Here is a 19312-nt window from a genome sequence, read left to right on the forward strand (position 1 = left end):
AAGCATAAAGAAAGACGACAAGAACTACATCATCTATGGGATGCCTGGGTGGCTCAGCAGTTGAGCACCTGCCTTCAGCCCAGGGTGTAATCCTGGAGTCCCAGGATCGAATCCCATATTGGGCTCCCTGCATGGAGCTTGCTTCTCTCTCTGCCTATGTCTCTGCCTCTCTCTGTCTCTCATGAATAATAAAAAATTAAAAAAAAAAACCTTAAAAAAAAAGAACTAAATTATCTATATCAGCCATTACACTAAATATGAAGGAGATAAATTTTCTCATTAAATAAGAATTCTGCATTATGAAATACAATCTAACTACATGATAAAATATAAAACAAAATGATAAAAAATGAATTTAAGTGAGTAGACACAGAGATGCAAAGAAAGGCAATAGCATCAATATCAAACAAGAATTAAATCAATTGTTGAATGTATTAAACAGAACATTATATATTAATAGAAACATATTTATGAAGAAGATATGAGTGAGAAAAGTATAAAAATACTAAACATGCACAAACTTTCAGTTATAAAATAAGTCACATCGATAAAAAGTACAGCATGGGGAATACAGTCAATAATACTGTAATAATGCCATATGGTGACTGACTGACTACACGCATTGTGATGAGCACTGAGTAATGTACAGAATTGTTGAATCAATATGCTGTACACCTAAAACTAATACAACATTGTATGTTAATTATATTTCAATAAAAAATGGTTAAAATGGCCAGTTTTAGGCTATGTATATTTTATCAAAATAATTTAAAAATCAATCAATTTTTCACCAAAATATATATATACGTGAAGAACTAAAGTGGGAGATTTTAAAACCCCTCTTTCTAAACTGGACAGATTTATTAAGTAATAAAAATAATAATAAGTGGAGTCTTTTGGTGGCACTAAAAAAGGCACTAGAATTTAAATGAAAACTTGAAAAACAAAATAAAAATAAAAGTAAGAATTTTTTTTAAATGCCATTAATTTTAGGAGCGCCCAGGTGGCCCAGTTGGGTAAGAGTGTTTAACTCTTGGTTCTGCTCGGGTCATGATCCCAGGGTCGTGAGATCAAGCCCGGTATCAGCCTCCATTCTCAGTGCAGAATCTGCCTGAGATTCTCTCTCCCTCTCCCTCTGCCCCTCCAGCTCATGCAGTCTTTCGCAAATAAATAAATCTTTTTTTAAGGCAATTAATTTTAAAACTTTTAAATATCCACCAAGAATTGTTTTTAAAGATTTTACTTATTTATTCATGAGAGACACAGAGAGAGAGAGATAGTCAGAGACACAGGCAGAGGGAGAAGCAGGCTCCATGCAGGGAGCTCGACCTGGGACTCGATCCCAGGACGTCAGGATGCAGCCCTGGCTGCATGCAGCACTAAACCGCTGAGCCACCAGGGCTGCCCTCCACCAAGAATTTAAAAAGAGTATCACTCCTATCCTAATAATACAAAAGGCCAATAAACTACAAAATCATAACTCTTCTTGAGGAGAGCACTGGCTTACCCATGACAGAACATGGAAGGAACCACTGCCAGCCAACACACAAGCAGATAAGAAATCAACTAACATTTTAATGGTTTGCCAAAGGATGCATTTGAGAGAGCCTGACCATATAGAACTAGCAGAAGCCCCAGACCTAAGAGGAGTTCACACACATTTGCAGGCTCTTCTCCAAAGAATCTCCCATACAAGAAAGACTGGGGGACAGAGAGGAGACAGAGAGACTCCTCAGTACTGCAGGCATGCAAGAGGAGAATAGCAGCTCCTTCAAGAATGGCACAACACCTCACACCTCCTGCCCCGCCTTTCTTCCATCTGAGAAGAAGCCTTTAGCCACTGCAAGAAAAGCAGCACACTATCACCTCAAGGACCAAAGACACAAAGATCCACTGCTGCTAGAAGGGCAGGAAGTAATACAGGCTCAGGAACTTATACCATAACCATTAGAGGATTTCTACCTTTGGGTAGGGGACAGGAAACCCTCTCCTGGCAAAACACCAACCTAATACAAGGCAAAAATTTGGCTCCTATGGAGAAGAGACTGAGAAATGTTAAGAAAGCCCAACTTCTAGAGATGAAGCTGGTAACTCCTAGATAAGAATGAATCTGACAGAGATCTCAAGAAAAAGAATCTCAAAAAAAAAAAAAAAAAAAAACAGCAGTCTACTACCATGGGAAGGGCAAGAACAACGTAGCATGGTGAAAGAACCCCTCTATGATGAGGTATTCAGGGACAGAAGAGTTGAGTGTAGAACATAAACATTGAGAAAACCCTTAACACCCAAGCCATGCCCAATGCAAGGGGATTCTAGAAGAATCTGAAGCCTGTGGTGCACTGAAGGTAACAATAGCAAGCAAACCCATCTTAGCTCTATTTTTTTTTTCCATCTTAGCTCCTAACTAGATTGAGCCAAATTCCCAGCCGACAAAAAATTAAAAAATAAATTAAAAGTGTGCATATTGTGTGCATATTTCCAGGCATAAATGCTATTTACAGTACTCTTGATTATTTCACAATGATGTTGACATTCTATCAAAACTATAAGACAGGAACACCTGGGTGGCTCAGTGGTTGAGCCTCTGCCTTTGGCTCAGAGTGTGATCCCGGGATCCCCAGATCAAGTTTCACATTGGGCTCACCGGAGGGAGCCTGCTTCTGCTTCTGCCTATGTCTCTGCCTCTCTCTCTGTGTGTCTCATGAATAAATAAATAAAATCTTTTTTAAAAAAAACAACTATAAGACATACAAAAAAGCAAGGAGAAAATAGCCAATTGTGAAGAAACAAAGCAATCAATGGAACCAGATTCAGAGATGACACAGATGTTGGAACTATCAGATAAGGACTTCAACAATAACTATGTCTAATTTGTCAAAGAATCTACTAGAACAGACAGTTAACCATGCATTAATACAGAGAAGATTTCAGCCGAGACATGTACACTATAAGATGGAGAGTCTAGTGGAAATATTAGAAATAAATAGGGTATCAAAGATGAATTCCTTTGACAGACTCACCAGGAAACTTGGCACAACTGAGAAAAGAGTCAATAAACTTGATAAGGCAATAAAAATTACCTAAACTAAAACACAAAGTAAAAAATAATAGAAAAAGCAGAACCAAGCATATAAAGGCTGTGAGACAGTATCATATCAAATGGTCTGACACACATGTAATCGGAGTCCCAGAAGAAAGATTACATTAGAAGTAATATTTAAAGAGACAATGCCTGAGAATTTTCCAAAAATGATAAAAGACATGAAACCACATATTAAAGAAGCAAGTTTTTTTAATCATAGACACATCACATTTAAACTTTTAAAACTCAAACTAGAAAAATCTTGAAAGTAGAGGGGTAAAAGATATTTTGTACAGAAAGGCTTTGAGCAAACTTCTTGTCAGAAACTATGTAAGTCAAAAAACAAAAACAAATAAGCAACATCTATAATATAATGTGAAAAAATAAACTGTCAACCTCAAGAACATAGCAAAATACTTTTTCAGACAAAAACTTAGAAAATTCATTGCTAGCAACCTGTAATATTAGAAATGTTCAAAGAATATGGTTCAAGCATAAAGAATATGAAACCAGACAGAAATTTAGTTCAAAACAAAGAAATTAAGAGTTCCAGAAATGTTAAAATATATATAGATACATAATGAAGACAATTTGTCTTATTTTTAATTGCTCTAAAAGTCAACTGATGATCTAAAGGGAACACAGTAAAAACGTAAGGTTTATAACATAAAATAGATGAATATAATAGCATAAAGGATGGGACGGAGGATTTGCAAGTTTAACAACTGTATCTCACATCGTCTTTGGCATCTCTCCCTGTCTAACAGACACTTCAAAATCAACTTGCCTTCCCCTGAGTTCCTGATCCTCCTCCTTCAAGCCTGCTCCACTTACAATCTATCCCAATCTCAGTTGTTGATTGAGTATCAGTCAACCCTTCCAAATCCTCAGGCTAAAATCCTTGAAACCATCTTTGATCCTTCCCTTTCTTACCGCCTTAACTCATCAACATACTCCATTACTGCTATCTTGAAACTACACTCTCAGCACTGCAACCATCTTGGTCTAAGCCACCATCATCTCTCACCCAGATCACTGCAACAGAATCCTAGTAAGTCTTCCAGGCTACACATTTGTCCTGTGGCTGATTATTCTCAACACAGCAGTTAGAGGGGACCCTTGAAAAAACTCAAGTCAGATCATGTCATTCCTCTGCTCAATACACTGCAGTCATTCCCTGTTCCATTCAAAGGAAAATGGCATCTTTACAATGGCCTGAAAGAAATATGGCTTTTAGCACATTTCCTTTCACTAGCTCTCTGACCTCCTCCCCTAATACTCTGCTCCTGCTCATTCTCATCTAACTTCACTGGCCTCCTTGTCCTGGGACACAACAAACTCCGATCTTAGCCTTCATTCTAGCTGTTGCCTAGGATGCTTTTCCCCTAGAAGTCAACTTTCTTCCCATCCTGTAAGTCACTGTCCAAACCTCCCTTGCTTAGTGAGGACTAAATGGACCACCTATTTACAGTAACTTCCCCACACTCAAATACACACACTCTGCCAAGTCATCGATATGTGGCTCTACTTTTTCTTTTTTCCATAGCACTAATCACATTTTAACATAGTATAAAATTTATCTAATATGTTCATTGTTTAGTTTTTGTCTCTTCTCACTAGAATGGAAGCTCTACAAGAGCCATAATTTCTATTTCGTTCACTACTATATTCATAATGGCCAGTACGGATTTTGGTCAGGAAGATAAATCTTGAATAATTGTGTAAAACACGATCTGAATAAATGGAAATTGTGGCACAGTGACAGCATAAAATACGTTCAATCATTAAAAATAATAAATTATAGCCAAAGTAGATCCCTTGAAGGTATTTCCATAAGATACAATTGAATGAGAAATGCCCAATGATGAAATTAGTTTACTCTTTTCTCATTTTTGTAAAATAATTTTTTAAAACTATGTGAGTGGATGTGCATCCACATTGTGTTATATGAGCATGGACACAGCACTTTATCAGTATAGAGAAAAAAAATTTTTCGGTGAGATGGATATATGGAATGATCTGAGTTCAAATTCTGACAAATCCATTTATTATTGATATAACGTTCCTCAAAATCAGTTCCCTCACCTATAAAACAAGGATCATAATGGCTACCTTGCAGACTTGCTGTAGGACTTGCATATGAACTGTGTGACACATTCAGAGACTACAGCCTCGTTCATTCTACTACTAGCAACTAGCGCAGTGCCTAGCAACTTCAGTTGCTCAATAAATATTTGTTGAAAAAATTGTCGCTTTTATCATCAAACACAAAAAAACAAACCATGAAGTTTCTGAGAATACCTCAGTTTAAGTGGGTTATACAACTTAACATCTAGAATAACACCAGGAAATACAGAGCTGCATTGAGTCACTATCCTAGAGTGTAAATGTGTAAACATAAAAAAGAGATAGCACATATGGCAGGCATCAGTGGTGATGATTTTCCCTCTGATTATGTTTCCAGATTAGTTATCATCAGCCAGCAGGAAATATAAGCAAACATTCGCTGGCAGAATTTTAGCCCTAGCATAAAGATCCATTGTCTCTTCATTAGATTCACCTTCCAAGCTGATTAACAAAACACTTTACTCCACAAAATCCAGTCTCCTTATACTAACATTTATGCATGGTGATTTTTCCTCTATGTTTTTACTTACTTTTCTTTCCAGGGAACTTCTTTCCTATACAATTTGCTTTCTCTCTCTCTCTCTCTCTCTCTCTCTCTCTCTCTCTCTCTGTCGCTTATTTTCCTTTCTTAAACTCAGATTTGGACCTTTATTTCAGGTATTTTTCACTTGGGATTTGACCTTGCTAAATGTCTTTATTGCAAATCCCTCAAAGACAATCAAGGTATTTGCCTTGATTTGAAAAAGAGGGAGTTGGTATTATGAAAGGGCAGAGGAGCTTGAGAGGCAGCTGTTAGCTGCAAAAAAACTCTGTGCAAAGCTACTCCCGACTTCAGTGTCATCATTTGTAAAATAAGAATGGGCAAATGAGATTACTTCTCAAGTTCTTTTTCTACTTCTATGAATATACTTTTTCCTCCTCATTAGAAGGGAACCACTCATCCATCATAGATTTGCCATGGGTACATTTTATCAGGACCAGTAGGTAGGGAAGGACTCACTAGTTAGTCATCGTAAAATGGTCCACGTCATCTAGGCAAAGAAGAATTATACTTTGGAGCCCACTACAGCTACAGTATAGATAGGCCCCTGCAATCCTTCTTACTGCTTCTGCTGGAACTGGGGGACTAGAAATCTGGGAGAGACATAATTTCATTTCACTGATATTTAGTCATTTCCTTTTCAGCTTTTCTTCAGCTTTCCTGTTAGTCTTTGGTTCTTTTTAAAAATACAAACCCAGCTCAGCTTACGCAAGTTAAATCGATTCTAGATATAAAGGAAAGTAACTACATATCCAATCAGGTACAGCTTTACCCTGCTAGTGAAGAATGAACTGGAAAGGAAAAACAAACAAAAAATAAAAATACTTTTAAAGGTCAGCATAGGACAACTGCAAAAATTTTGACAAAAAATGATGATCCAGCAAGTATACAGTCTACAAAATGAGGATAATAAATCTCCAAAGACCGATATACAATAAAATGAGATAATGCACACAAGTACACAGTAAACAGAAAACCCAGACTTCATGTGTGATTGTGTGTGACACTTCCAGGCTGCCACAGTGTCCAAGGCGGTGCTTCCGCGGAGATGTTTAAACAACTTCCTTTGTCTATAATATGGTCTGCCACAAGGGCTAGCCCGGAAAGGACTGCTTCAGTTTTATTTTTTTTATTTTTTTATTTTTTTATTTTTAATTCTACGTACAAGCTGTTCAACTCCATACAAACAGGTTAAGAGCACAAAATTTGGTCAGATGCATGGAGATCGGTATCACGGGACCACCACCTAGCCTGTCACCCAGGCAATACTTGAGGTGTCACACCAATATATGTGAAGTTAAAATGATCAATAATAAAGACAAATTTCACAATAATAATCTGACCCCAAGAAATTCAACTCCTCCATAAAGCACTCTTTGATTCCCCCCAAATTTTCTGCTCACTTACTGAAATGACAGTAGGTGGTCTTTCCTTCTTCTGCACTCTTAGAGCAACTCTTATCGCACACAGTTTCACCACCTCATTTGGTTGTCTATCATAGCACTTCTCAGATCGGATGGAAACTATTTCCTTTGCTGTCTCCCCGACCAGACTAAAAACTACTCTAATTCAGCAATTCCATCCACCTAATCTAGTGCCTAGCAAATCAATCCATATAAACAGGCTGAAATTAACACAATAATCTTCATGATAAGTTTTACTTTTTTACTTGTTTACTGCCTATCTCCCTGCACATGAAAACAAGCTCCTTGTGGACTAAGACCCAGTCTGTCTTGCCCACCTGTGTACCCCGAGAGCCTAGCACAGCGCCTGCCACATATGGATAAAGGGCTGAAAGTCAGAGAGGAAGAAAAACCAACTTCCTACAACAGAGCTGAAGGGAAATAAGACTACAGTACTATATTTCCTGCCTTAACCTTTTCCATAAAATCACAAAATCCGAGAGCCTGGAGGAACCCTGCAGTTCATCTTTCGACATTTTGGGTTCCAAGTATAATGTCAACCACCAACATCCACTGATTAATCTCATTAGCCATCAAGGGGGAAAAGGGTCACGATATAAAAAATGTAATGTAGTGAGGTATGTGCTTGCTTAACTTTTTTTTGTATGTACATTTAATGTATTACCTTTGGGTAATAATTTTAATCTGCATAGTACTTTACAATATAAAATTCCACATCTCTACTGAAGCATTAAAACTGTGCTCACATGAGGTAACACATGGGAGACATTTAGAACAGGGTCTGGCACATGGCATGCAAAAGCGTCCACCTTATTCTCATCATTAGCCAATCGCAATGTGTATAACCATGAAGGAAGGCAGGCCTCCCTTTTCTACTCAAAGGCTTTCCAACAGTCTCATCCATTCTTTCTCTAAGAACAATTCATGGCTTACAAAGAAATAGCTACTACCAAAGGACCTTCTCCTCATCTAACCCCTAATTTCCATTACAGTAAGAAAAGGAAGGGAGGTCCTTTCCTTTTCACCTCATTGTCACTATGCAAACTTTCTACCAAAGAAAGAGAGAGAGAAAGACAGAGGCAGCAGGCAGGCCTGCAAAAAAAGATCATTGCCACAGAAAAACCTAGTAGGTCTAAGTGTGTAGCCAGAGCATTGGGTGATTTTGCTGCAGGAACCCCACTTTACAAATCACTGCAAAAAAAGAGGGGGTAGGCCTAAACAAGGATTAAGGGGTTTCATTGTTAAGGAAATCTCAAATCAACCTGATAGTGGGAGTAGAGCATCTAGAAAGATCGGCCAACTTCAATACCAGTCTGGATTAGATTCTCTGAATTTGAAATTAATAGATAGCTTGAACTACAAGTTTTTTTTTTTTTTTTGTTTTGATTTGTTTTTAACAGAATTGTTGGGATCCCTGGGTGGCGCAGTGGTTTAGCGCCTGCCTTTGGCCCAGGGCGCGGTCCTGGAGACCCGGGATCGAATCCCACATCGGGCTCCCGGTGCATGGAGCCTGCTTCTCCCTCTGCCTATGTCTCTGCCTCTCTCTCTCTCTCTCTCTCTCTCTCTCTCTCTCTCTCTGTGTATGACTATCATAAATAAATAAAAAAAAATTTAAAAAAAAACAGAATTGTTAAATGAGCGTTGTTATAAAAGTGTGACAAAAATTTATAATTCCCAACATACATATATAAGGTTGATAAATTCCAAATTTTATTTAGAATAAAGAACTTGAAAAATTTAAAGTAAGGTCTTTAACTGCTGAAATACTGTCTTCTCAGGTCCCTTGATCCTTGATTTATGGCTAACAGGCCTATTAAAGGTAACCTGGAAAGTATTTAAGAATCAAGAAACTATGTCCAAACAGGTATGAAATGCATGGACATTCAGCTTTAGCCTCAACACTCAGCTAAAATCAGCTTCATCTTGGTCCTCAGCCTTTGAAGGCAAAGGAGCCGAAGTCTAATTCAGGGCCATTTCTGGCATCAGTGTCCCCATCCATGATCAATAACCTCATGACTGAGTATCTTGTGATCATAACTAAATTACGTCACTAATAGTATGTCATTTGAATTCAGTGCAAACATCTGCAGATTCACCTAAAATATAGATAAGCATTCTTGATGTGATGTGGATAAAAATCTCTGTGTTTTACATGTTGACATTTTAAGAGCCAGGGAAAGGTAAGTGACAATTCACTACTGCAATAATAAAATAGAAGAATATGGGCAGCCCGGGTGGCTCAGAGGTTTAGTGCTGCCTTCGGCCCCAAGCCTGATCCTAGAAACCCGGGATCAAGTCCCACGTCGGGCTCCCTACATGGAGCCTGCTTCTCCCTCTGCCTGTGTCTCTGCCTCTCTCTCTCTCTCTCTCTCTCTCTCTGTCTCTCATGAATAAATAAATTTTTAAAAAATCTTTAAAAAAAATATTATGATATATGAGGATTTTGGAAGCTGTTCATTCTATATCCAAAAATAATAATAAAGAAAAACTTCCAAGTAACCAAGTACGTGGAAAAATAAGTTGGAATTCATAAAAGTATCAAAAGAAAGTACATTGGCCAGCTGTTTCAAAAACCTAAATAATAAGACCAAAACTAGGGATTATGTGATAATTCTCATATTTGTATAACTTTTTAATATATATCTATGAATAACAATAAAAATAAGAACTGTTTCATTTTTAAGTAATTACACTTAGGCCTGAGACTTTCAAGAAAAATCCATTTGGGTATTTTCATATCCTGTGAGGAAAGAGTAAAAGCAGAATTTCAACTTCTGCTTTGAAAGAATGTTGACTTTGACATTTACCTATTTGGCAAAAGCATCTATTCGGTTCATCTCGAATTCAGATCAAGCATTTACTCCTGGTTTTCACCTCTGCTCATTCTTCCCAACTCGCATTTGCAAAACTAAATATGGGGTTTGCTTCTTCCAGTCTAAGCCTAAGAGATACTTATAGGTCATGTTGTCAAGGAAGCCCCTGAAGCACTGGTCCACCTTTCTTTACCTGCTCTTCGGGTGAGGGGGTGGAGGGAGATTTACATCCAGATGAAAGTCATCCTGGTGTCTCTGGGTGCTTTCTGTGAATCTTTCCTAAACAAGCCTGCTCTTGCCCAAACCTGCATTTTTCAAAATATTTGTTACGGGGAGGGGTGGGGATACCTGGCAGGGATAGAGCTGAAAAGAACAGGAGCTTGGGAGCCCAGAAGCCATGGATTTGAAGCCTAACTCACTGACTCAGCAGGAGATTTAACCCTGCAGACCTTCTGTTTTTTTCATCTCTCACATGAGGATTACCATTCTCCAGGGAGTTGTGCTGGTGATGTGACTAACGTGGGTAAAATTCCAAGTTCTGGCCTTAGCCCAAAGTATCTACTCAATAAACAGGGGCTCTGACCCTGAGAGTTTTACCACTTCCTTCGTGGTTCCAGATTTTACAGATCCTGTGAAAGGGCTGTAACAGAGGTCTCTCATTAGCTCCAAGGTCTGGAACTTCCAGTCATCCCTCCTCCTAGGCCTTCGCTTTCAACATCCAACATCTCCAGGCCGTCCTGTACATACAGCACAACGTGCCTACCCGGCTCATTCGCCTCCACATTTCTGGAAAGGGGGTGGATCTAGTCAGAGAAAATCCTAAGGCAGAGAAAATCAAAATCAAAGATCCCAAGCTGGGCAGCCCGGGTGGCTCAACGGTTTAGCACCGCCTTCAGCCCAGGGCCTGATCCTGGAGACCCAGGACCTTGGGCTACCTGCATGGGGCCTGCTTGTGTCTCTGCTGTGTCTCTGCCTCTCTCTCTCTCTCTCTCTCTCTCTCTCTCCCATAAGTAAGTATGTAAGTAAATAAATAAGTATCTTAAAAAAAAAAAAGATCCTAAGTTTATCTAGGTGGCACCACCCAGGAGCCACAGAACACGTCAGGCTCCCTACATGGAGCCTGCTTCTCCCTCTGTCTCTCTCTCTCTCTCTCATAGATAATAAATAAATAAATAAATAAATAAATAAATAAATAAATAAATAAATAAATAAATTTAAAATCCTAAAAATAAGGATTTTTTTAAGCTGCCTTAAGCTGGGCAGCCCGGTGGCTCAGCGTTTTAGCGCTGCCTTCAGTCCAGGGCCTGATGGAGACCCAGGGCGTTGGGATCCCTGCATGGGGCCTGCTTCTGTCTCTGCTGTCTCTGCCTCTCTCTCTCATAAGTAAGTAAGTAAGTAAGTAAGTAAATAAACAAATAAATAAATAAAAATCTTAAAAAAAAAAAAAAAAAGATCCTAAACTTATCTAGGTGGCACTCCCCAGCCCCCAGGAGCCACAGAAAACGGATCAAGTCCCACGTCGGTCTCCCTGCATGGAGCCTGCTTTTCCGTCTGCCTGTGTCTCTGTCTCTCTCGTCTCTCTCTCTCATTAATTAATTAATTAATTAATTAATATCGTAAAAATAAAAAAGATCCTAAGCTGGGCAGCCCGGGTGGCTCAGCGGTTTGGCGCTGCCTTTGATCCTGGAGACCCGGGATCGAGTCCCACGTCGGGTTCCCTGCATGGGGCCTGCTTCTGTCTCTGCCGTGTCTCTGCCTCTCTCTCTAAGTAAGTAAGTAAGTAAGTAAGTAAGTAAGTAAGTAAATAACTAAATAATCTTAAAGAAAAGGCCCTGAGCTTATGCAGGTGGCACCGCCCAGGAGCCACGGAACGCTGGAGGGAGGGCAAGAGCCTAGGCCGGTGTGGGGCCGCGCTGCGGGCGCCGCCTCGCAGTCCCCGCGGGGAGGGCAGCGCGAGGCGCCCCGGGCCACGGCTCCTCATCCTAAGCGAAGCCGCGACGGGCCGGGAGGCGGCGGGGCTGCGTGCGCGCCGCGGAGACACCCGCCCACGCGCGGCTCCGCCGCCGCGCCGCCGCCGCTCGCTCCCCGAAGCGAGGAAGAGGGAGGCTGCGTCCGGGCTCACTTCCTGCGGGCGTGAGGAGGGGCGCCCCGCCGCCGCGCGCGCCCCGCCGGCACCTACGTGGCGCAGCCGCTCGGGAGGCCGCCCCGCCGGCCGGGGCCTTCCTTCCCGCGGGGCGGCCGCGGAGCCCGGGGCCGGCGCACGGGCGAGCCCGGAGTCGCGGCGGGGGCAGGGCGGGCGCAGGGCGGGCGCAGGGCGGGCGCAGGGCGGGCGGGCTGCCGCCGGTCACCCACCTTTCTCACTCTGCGGGCCGTGTAGAGTCCCATCCCGTCCTGGACGCGGGAGGACTTCAGGGAGAACCTGTCCGGCACGTACATGCCCAGCATTCTCGCCGCCGCCCCCGCCGCCTCGCTCAGCACCAGCGATCGGCGCCCGGGAGGCGGCACATCGACATTTGGGGGTGCTGGGTGCAGGGGAGAGGCCGGCGGGGAAGGAGGAAATGGAGGTGGCCTCCCAGAATCCCCACCTCCCCGCCGATTCCAGGATCCCCCGCGGCTCAGCCCCTCCTCGTCCCGGGTCTGGCTCAGCCCGGAGCGGCCGCGGCCGCCGCTGCCATTGCTGCCGCGGGGGCGCGGGGGGCGCGGGCCGGGGCGCCGCGGCCTGGGCGACGCCGCGCGCTGATTGGCCCGAAGTTGGCGGCCGGGACGGGAGCGCGGCGGAGCTCGGGGCCGCCGGCCCCGGAGCGGCCCGGGCTGCGCCCCGCGGCCCCGCTCCGCAGAGCTGGGGGTGCTGCCGGGCGGGGAGTCCTACCCTTCGGAGGTGCAAAACGAAATGGGCCTTGCGGGGGGCGTCCTCCAATTGCACGGAGTTCCAGACTCCGAAGGGAAAGCGGCTCGCTGCCCGGCGACTGGAAGCCAACCCTGAGGACTAGGAACTCTGGGGCCTTCTCACGTCTAAGTTAGGCACTTTTTTTTTTTTTTTTTTTTTTTTTTTTTAATGCTTGTTTCAGAGATTTGAATTCATAGGGAATCGGTGAGTATGGGGATTAACGTCCAGAGTAGGGGGTGTGCACAGTCTGCAACTAATAATCCATATTTCAAGTTAATTCAGAATTTAAATCTCAGGGCAGCCCTGGTGGCTCAGCGGTTGAGCGTCCGCCTTCAGCCCAGGGCGTGATCCTGGAGACCCAGGGTCGAGTCCCGCATCGGGCTCCTTGCAGGGAGCCTGCTTCTCCCTGTGCCTCTGCCTGTGCCTCTGCCTCTCTCTGTGTGTTTCTCATGAATAAATAAATAAAATCTTCAATAAAAAGAGATTTAAAGGTCGATTTAAGTCCATTGGAAGCTAGTTCTTGTATGGTGCTGTAACCCAAGGGAAGTTCTTACACTTCCCAAGATAACACCGTTCCTGGGTCTTATCTTGCTTGGAAATCACCAGGCCTGTCACAGATCTCCAGCCCATAAGCAGGAGAGATGGGAGGGAAACCCTCAAACAATAAAATCCAGTATCACAGCAAGGAAACAACAGACGTCTTGTTTCAGTGTTTTTTAATAAAGTTGGGTACATCTCAGAAGAAATTTTATAAGACTCTTCTCCTGTAAGACACACTAGGAGCTTTCTACTCATTTCTCTGGATATTCTTGATAGTTTTCTACTCTGAGGTCTTTTGGAATTCATGTTATGTTCCTATAAACATTTGATGTTGCTTTTAACCATTAAAAATAATAATTCTGACAACATTAAAGACCACACTTTAAAAAATCAGCTAAATAGATTTTAAAGATTTTATTGGCTGCATTCAACAATCTGTGAATGGGGCAGCATGCAGTCTGGCAAACAGAAAAGAGCTTTGAGGAGCTGTACTAAATGAAAGACTTTTACAGACAGAAAAAAGCAGAAACAAGGAAATTATACTAAACAAAATGCAGATTGGCTGTCACAAGGTTACTCTCTTTTAGGTGATGGCAGATATCCATCTGGCCGATTACCTATCTAGTGCTCATCAGGCAACTCCCGATTGGTTTAAAGTTACATTTCTACAAGAGGCAAAAGTAATTAAGTTGAGTCTCAGTTTGGTAACATGGGGCTTAGCATAAGTGACTCCATTTTGAGCCTGTTGTTTTGTTTCTAGCAACACACACACCATGGAAAGTGATTTCTATTTCTTGAGGACTAAGAAAAGCCTTGGAACACAAATAGTTCCTAATTTCTTAAGTAGAAGAATTTTTTTAAAATCCTATAATAACAATACTTGGAGATTTTAATGAATAGAATAAATGACCCTCTTTTTGAAACATGTAGAGGTAGCTTTGTCAGGGGTGAGAAGAACAGTGCCTTAATTATTCTCTGAGTTTTGATCCCTTTGACCCATCCCAGAAAGAACTCTCTCACTTTCTGTAGGGGGAAATGAGTCAATAAATAAATACAGTTTGGGGCACCTTGGTGGCTCAGTCAGTTAAGCTTCTGCTCTTGGTTCAGCTCAGGTCATGATCTCAGGGTTTTGAGGGCAAGTCTGGCATGGGGCTCTGCTCCCAGTGTGGAGTCTGCTTGTCCCTCTGTTTGTTCCTCTGCTCATATACATGCAAGTGCATGCTCTCTCTGTCTCTAAAATAAATAACTATTAAATAAATTAATATAATAAATAAATAAATAAATACAGTTCATTTGAATGGAATTTGGAATTAGATGACCTTGAAACACATCAAAGGTGTTGAGGAAATATTTCTTGATTAAAAGTCAATTCTGAGGCTAATCTGAGATGGTCAAACTTGTGCTCCAAAGAATCTGGGCCAAGTCTGTTTCCCTGGGGTCCTTTAAACCAGTGCTACACCCAGGCCAGACCAGGTCTCTGAGCCCAACTGGAACCAGATCACAATCCAGAGCATGGCTCATGGTATTTTCCCCAGAGCACTGTTCTTTGTCAGACACAGCCTTTCAGTTCTGGTCCTCAAGCCACAATGGCTTTTCAATCAAAAGTTTTGCCAGTCTCTTTGGGCACAGAAGTTTCCACAGCTTTCGATCATTAGAAAAAGGAATGCTTTCTGGTCTTGATCTGACACAACCCTCATTCACTGATGACCCTTGTTTGGCATATCTCCCTTTTTGTTGTGTGTTAAGCTTCTAGGGAGCAAAGTCGCCAGCTTGCAAATGCTCATCTTTCTGAATGTAGGAATCTTCATTAATAAATATATAGTAAAAATTAAATGCTTGTGTAGATAAGTCTGAAATTAATAAAATGAGAAACTTTCCAGATCTCTTATGAATGTCTGTCAGAGATTTTGTTAAACTGACACAAATAATAGATTTCATTAAAGACTATGACATTCTTTTTATCTGTGTGATAGAGTGTCCAGAAGATCTAGTGCTTCAAACACGGAAACCAGTAATAAAAAGCTCTTAATAATAATCTCTATTACAACACATAAAAAAGGACGCATGTTTGCCAAAACAAAATGCATAATACTGACCGGAAATTTGATTTTGAAGCCTGTAAGACAGTAACTGTACCATGAGTCACTTCTTAGAACTTTAAAAGCTAGAAAAGTGACCTTTCAATATTATCTTTGAAAAATGGGAAATTAAAAGTCTGCTTTATATCAAGAGTTTAAATCCAGTCTTGAAAAAATAAGTAAGAAAATCAAAATACTGACATCAAAGTACTACATGCACCTGATTTACTTATTCTAGAAAAATTTGCACTATTTTGACATAAGAGAATGACTCTAAAAAACATCTCTCCTTATTTTCGAATGTACTTCGGGAGGCAAAATTTGTTCACTGATATGCCTAAAGCCAGCTCTACTTATCGAATTCAAAGTTCTATGCTGCTGTAGGCCTTGTTTTCTCATTACAAGGAAAGATTTGAATTATTATTCTGTATTAATCAATTATTTTACCACACATATTGCAGAATTTTTTTGATTGTGTCTTGGTTATTGATGACTATTTCCAAATGCCATGGTAGACTAAAAGCCTGATAGGAAAAAACCAAAAACCAAAACAAACAAACAAAAAACACTGAGGGTTATTTGTCTTTAGTTTCCTGAGAGTCAGAAGGATTTTGTAGCGAATGAATACAAAACCAAGTTTCCTGAGAAGAAAAGAATAAAGATTTATTTGGTGTGACTCAAAAAAAAAAAAAAAGAAAGAAAGAAAGAAAAGAAAAGAAAAGAATCCTGAAAAATCCATTGTGGGGCTGTCAGATTCTTGCTCTAAAATCATTTCTCCTAAAAAATAAAAATAAAAAAATAAAGTAAAATAATTTATCCTTAGCATTGATTCTACAATAGCAATAGCACCATAAAAAGATGACCTTGAAACCTGAGTCTGCATATTTAATTTTCATTAATCTCTTGGTTTTAAGTGATGATACCAAAGACTTGTATGCAGTAACAGAACATAATCATAAAATCCTTTAATTAGAAAAAACCTTGGGGCACCTGGCTGGCTCAGTGGGTAAAGCACACAACTCTTGATCTCAGGGTTGAGAGTTTGAACTCCACATGGGTGTAGAGATTACAAACAACCAACCACCAACAACCAAAAACATGAAAAAACCTAGAAGCTGTTGGGACCAGAGTGAGTAATATTGTAAAAAGAAAAGCCAGGGAATCCCTGGATGGCTCAGCGGTTTAGTGCCTGCCTTTGGCCCAGGGCGTGATCTTGGAGTCCCGGGATCAAGTCCCACATCGGGCTCCCTGCATGGAGCCTGCTTCTCCCTCTGCCTGTGTCTCTGCCTCTCTCTCTCTGTTTCTTTCATGAATAAATAAGTAAATAAAATCTTAAAAAAAAAAGAAACTTATTTAAAAAAAAAAGAAAAGAAAAGCCAAAAGATAAATCCATGGGTCATGGCCCCCAAAATCAATGCTGTTCACTGAGCAGCATATGGAAGGAAACGGGAAGCTGAAGGAAAGAGGAAGAAATGGAGAAGGATGATAGTTTCCGTGCATTGAGGCTACTATATACCAGAAACTGGACTACTTTCTTGGTATCCATTATCTTAAAGCCCCAACAGCCCTATCATACCAATTTGGTAAAGTAGATTTTATTAGTGCCATTTTACACACAAGGAAACTAAATTCCAGAGAAGTGATCAATCATAGTCACTTTCACACATCCATGAAGTGGTGGAGGTAATTCAAACCCAGGACTGGCTGATTCCTATGTCCTTGATTCTGTCTCCTGCTGATGCAGTCCGGTTCACTTTCCAGTTACACTTCCCATGAGACCTTAGGAGAGGAGGAACTCTCCACTTCTCTCTCTCTCTCTCTCTCTTTCTCTCTCTCTCTGTTTTTCTCCCTCCCTCATCTCCCTTTCCAATGCCCTATCCAACTCCTCCTCTAGAACTGGGCAGAAAATTTGATTAGCCAAAGTCCATAATACTTACTCTGTTGTCAGATGCTCCAGTTGGATTCAATCATGTCAAAGAGAAGATCAAGTCCTGTGATTCTCCAAGGACTTTCCTCTACAAAGAGTGACCGACTGTATAATAAGACTCTGCTTTTACAGAAAGTTTCCCTGAATCTGGAAAGTCTTTTGAAGTGTGGCCTATTTATAACCACAGCCTAGCTCATCCACACATTTCTAATCCACAGAAGTGATAATATTAAGAAGAACCAATAATTAACTGAAAAGCAATACCAATGCTCCCATGTTTGTTAGAACCTCACAATTTGTTCTACTGATTTCCCTCTTCCTTTATTGAAATAAAATGGTGACTTCAGAGCTCAACTATTATGAAAGAGTGGGGAGCACCTTCATAGCATACCATTCCAAATGAGTAAGGAGAAATCTTAAAGTGATCATTTTCTATCAACTCTCTAAAACAATGCAGAGAGTAAAATAATCATTATTATTATAATGTCTTCTATTTAGCACAGAGAGGCAAGGACCATCCTTTTCCTTAGAAAATCTTATTTCAAATAAACATCACAATTGAGTGCCGATGTCTTGTCAACCTCTCTCCATCAAAAGGGGCACATACACAATCAATGTGGTAATTCCCTCTGATTCGGGATCTCCATAAGGCTTCCCCTCTACCATTTCTTTCTATGTTCTGCAGCTGGAAGTTTCACATAGTATTTCATCACCAGAAAGGTAAGCTTCTAATTCCATCCTATCAGGCTGAGTGTGCGATCATAGCAAATTAATACTGGCAATCATTAATATTACATTTCTCTCCTTTGTTTCCAGTTGTAATCAAGGACTATATTAATATATTTTACACATGAATGAAGAATATTGTTTTTTATTTAGTCCCATAGGTGAGTTCAAGACGTTATTTTTCCGTGCTTTAAGAAGTCTAGGGGTGTCTGCTTCTGTGCTCTCTTGCTCTCTCTCAAATAAATAAATAAATAAAATATATTTTTTTAAGTCTACATTTAGGCAGCTATATATTAATGTCACTTATTTCTAACACACCAACAAAATTTTCTGTAGCTCAAGTAGGCCTATAGATCTTAAGCTTTTATAGCCAAACCTAATTTGGGAAGTGTAGTATTTAAATTATATACAAGACCAAAATAAAGAAATAATATATTATCCCCAAAGTTACCAATATGATTTGCCCTAAAGATAACTTAAATTCATTGTTATAAGAAACTTGTCTACAGGGATCCCTGGGTGGCGCAGCGGTTTGGCGCCTGCCTTTGGCCCAGGGTGCGATCCTGGAGACCCAGTGCATGGAGCCTGCTTCTCCCTCTGCCTATGTCTCTGCCTCTCTCTCTCTCTCTCTCTCTCTGTGTGACTATCATAAATAAATAAAAATTTAAAAAAAAGAAAAGAAACTTGTCTACATATGGAAAACCAAAATGGAAGACTTCTGGCTATGTGACAGGTATATTCTCTGGAGAAAAGATATCAAAAAAAAAAGTAAATAATCTAATATGGCAAAAATAACAGATCCTCTTATACCATGTTTCCTCCATGAATTATGATCCTGCCAGCCTTTGCACTGCTGTTCCCTTTGTCTGAGGAATTCAGTTATTATAAGTCTCCATTGAAGGCCACTATGTAGCTGTGAAAAAAAAATTGGCATCATGCTGATTCCTCAACTCATCAGCTCTGAACGTTTCTGCAGAATTTCACCATAAAGAATCTTAGGCCAGAAGGAAGCCAAAAGGGTTTTTTAAAAAATCATACAGACCATATTAGAATCTGCAGTAAATTATATAGGCTACCCACAAAAACAGCTTCTGGAAACCTCTTGCCCAGACACAATTGCCAAAATAGTCCCCCTCCTTTGTTTCTACCATAGGGAACTCCTTTCTA

General features: G+C 40.8%; 1 protein-coding gene across 5 annotated transcripts in view; it reads right to left on the reverse strand.

Moving 5' to 3' along the window:
• Window positions 1–12661, reverse strand: part of PRDM5 (PR/SET domain 5) — a 201097-nt gene extending 188436 nt beyond the window's left edge. For all 5 annotated transcript variants that reach the window (XM_055317113.1, XM_055317114.1, XM_055317110.1 and 2 more), the window contains exon 1: window positions 12340–12661. In XM_055317113.1, coding sequence (XP_055173088.1) covers window positions 12340–12432 — 93 coding nt within the window. In that variant the 5' untranslated portion in view covers window positions 12433–12661. The remainder of the gene's footprint in view (window positions 1–12339) is intronic.
• Between the last annotated feature and the right edge of the window lie 6651 nt (window positions 12662–19312).

The sequence above is a fragment of the Nyctereutes procyonoides genome, unplaced genomic scaffold, assembly GCF_905146905.1.
Source record: "Nyctereutes procyonoides isolate TBG_1078 unplaced genomic scaffold, NYPRO_anot_genome, whole genome shotgun sequence".
Classification (NCBI taxonomy): domain Eukaryota; kingdom Metazoa; phylum Chordata; class Mammalia; order Carnivora; family Canidae; genus Nyctereutes; species Nyctereutes procyonoides.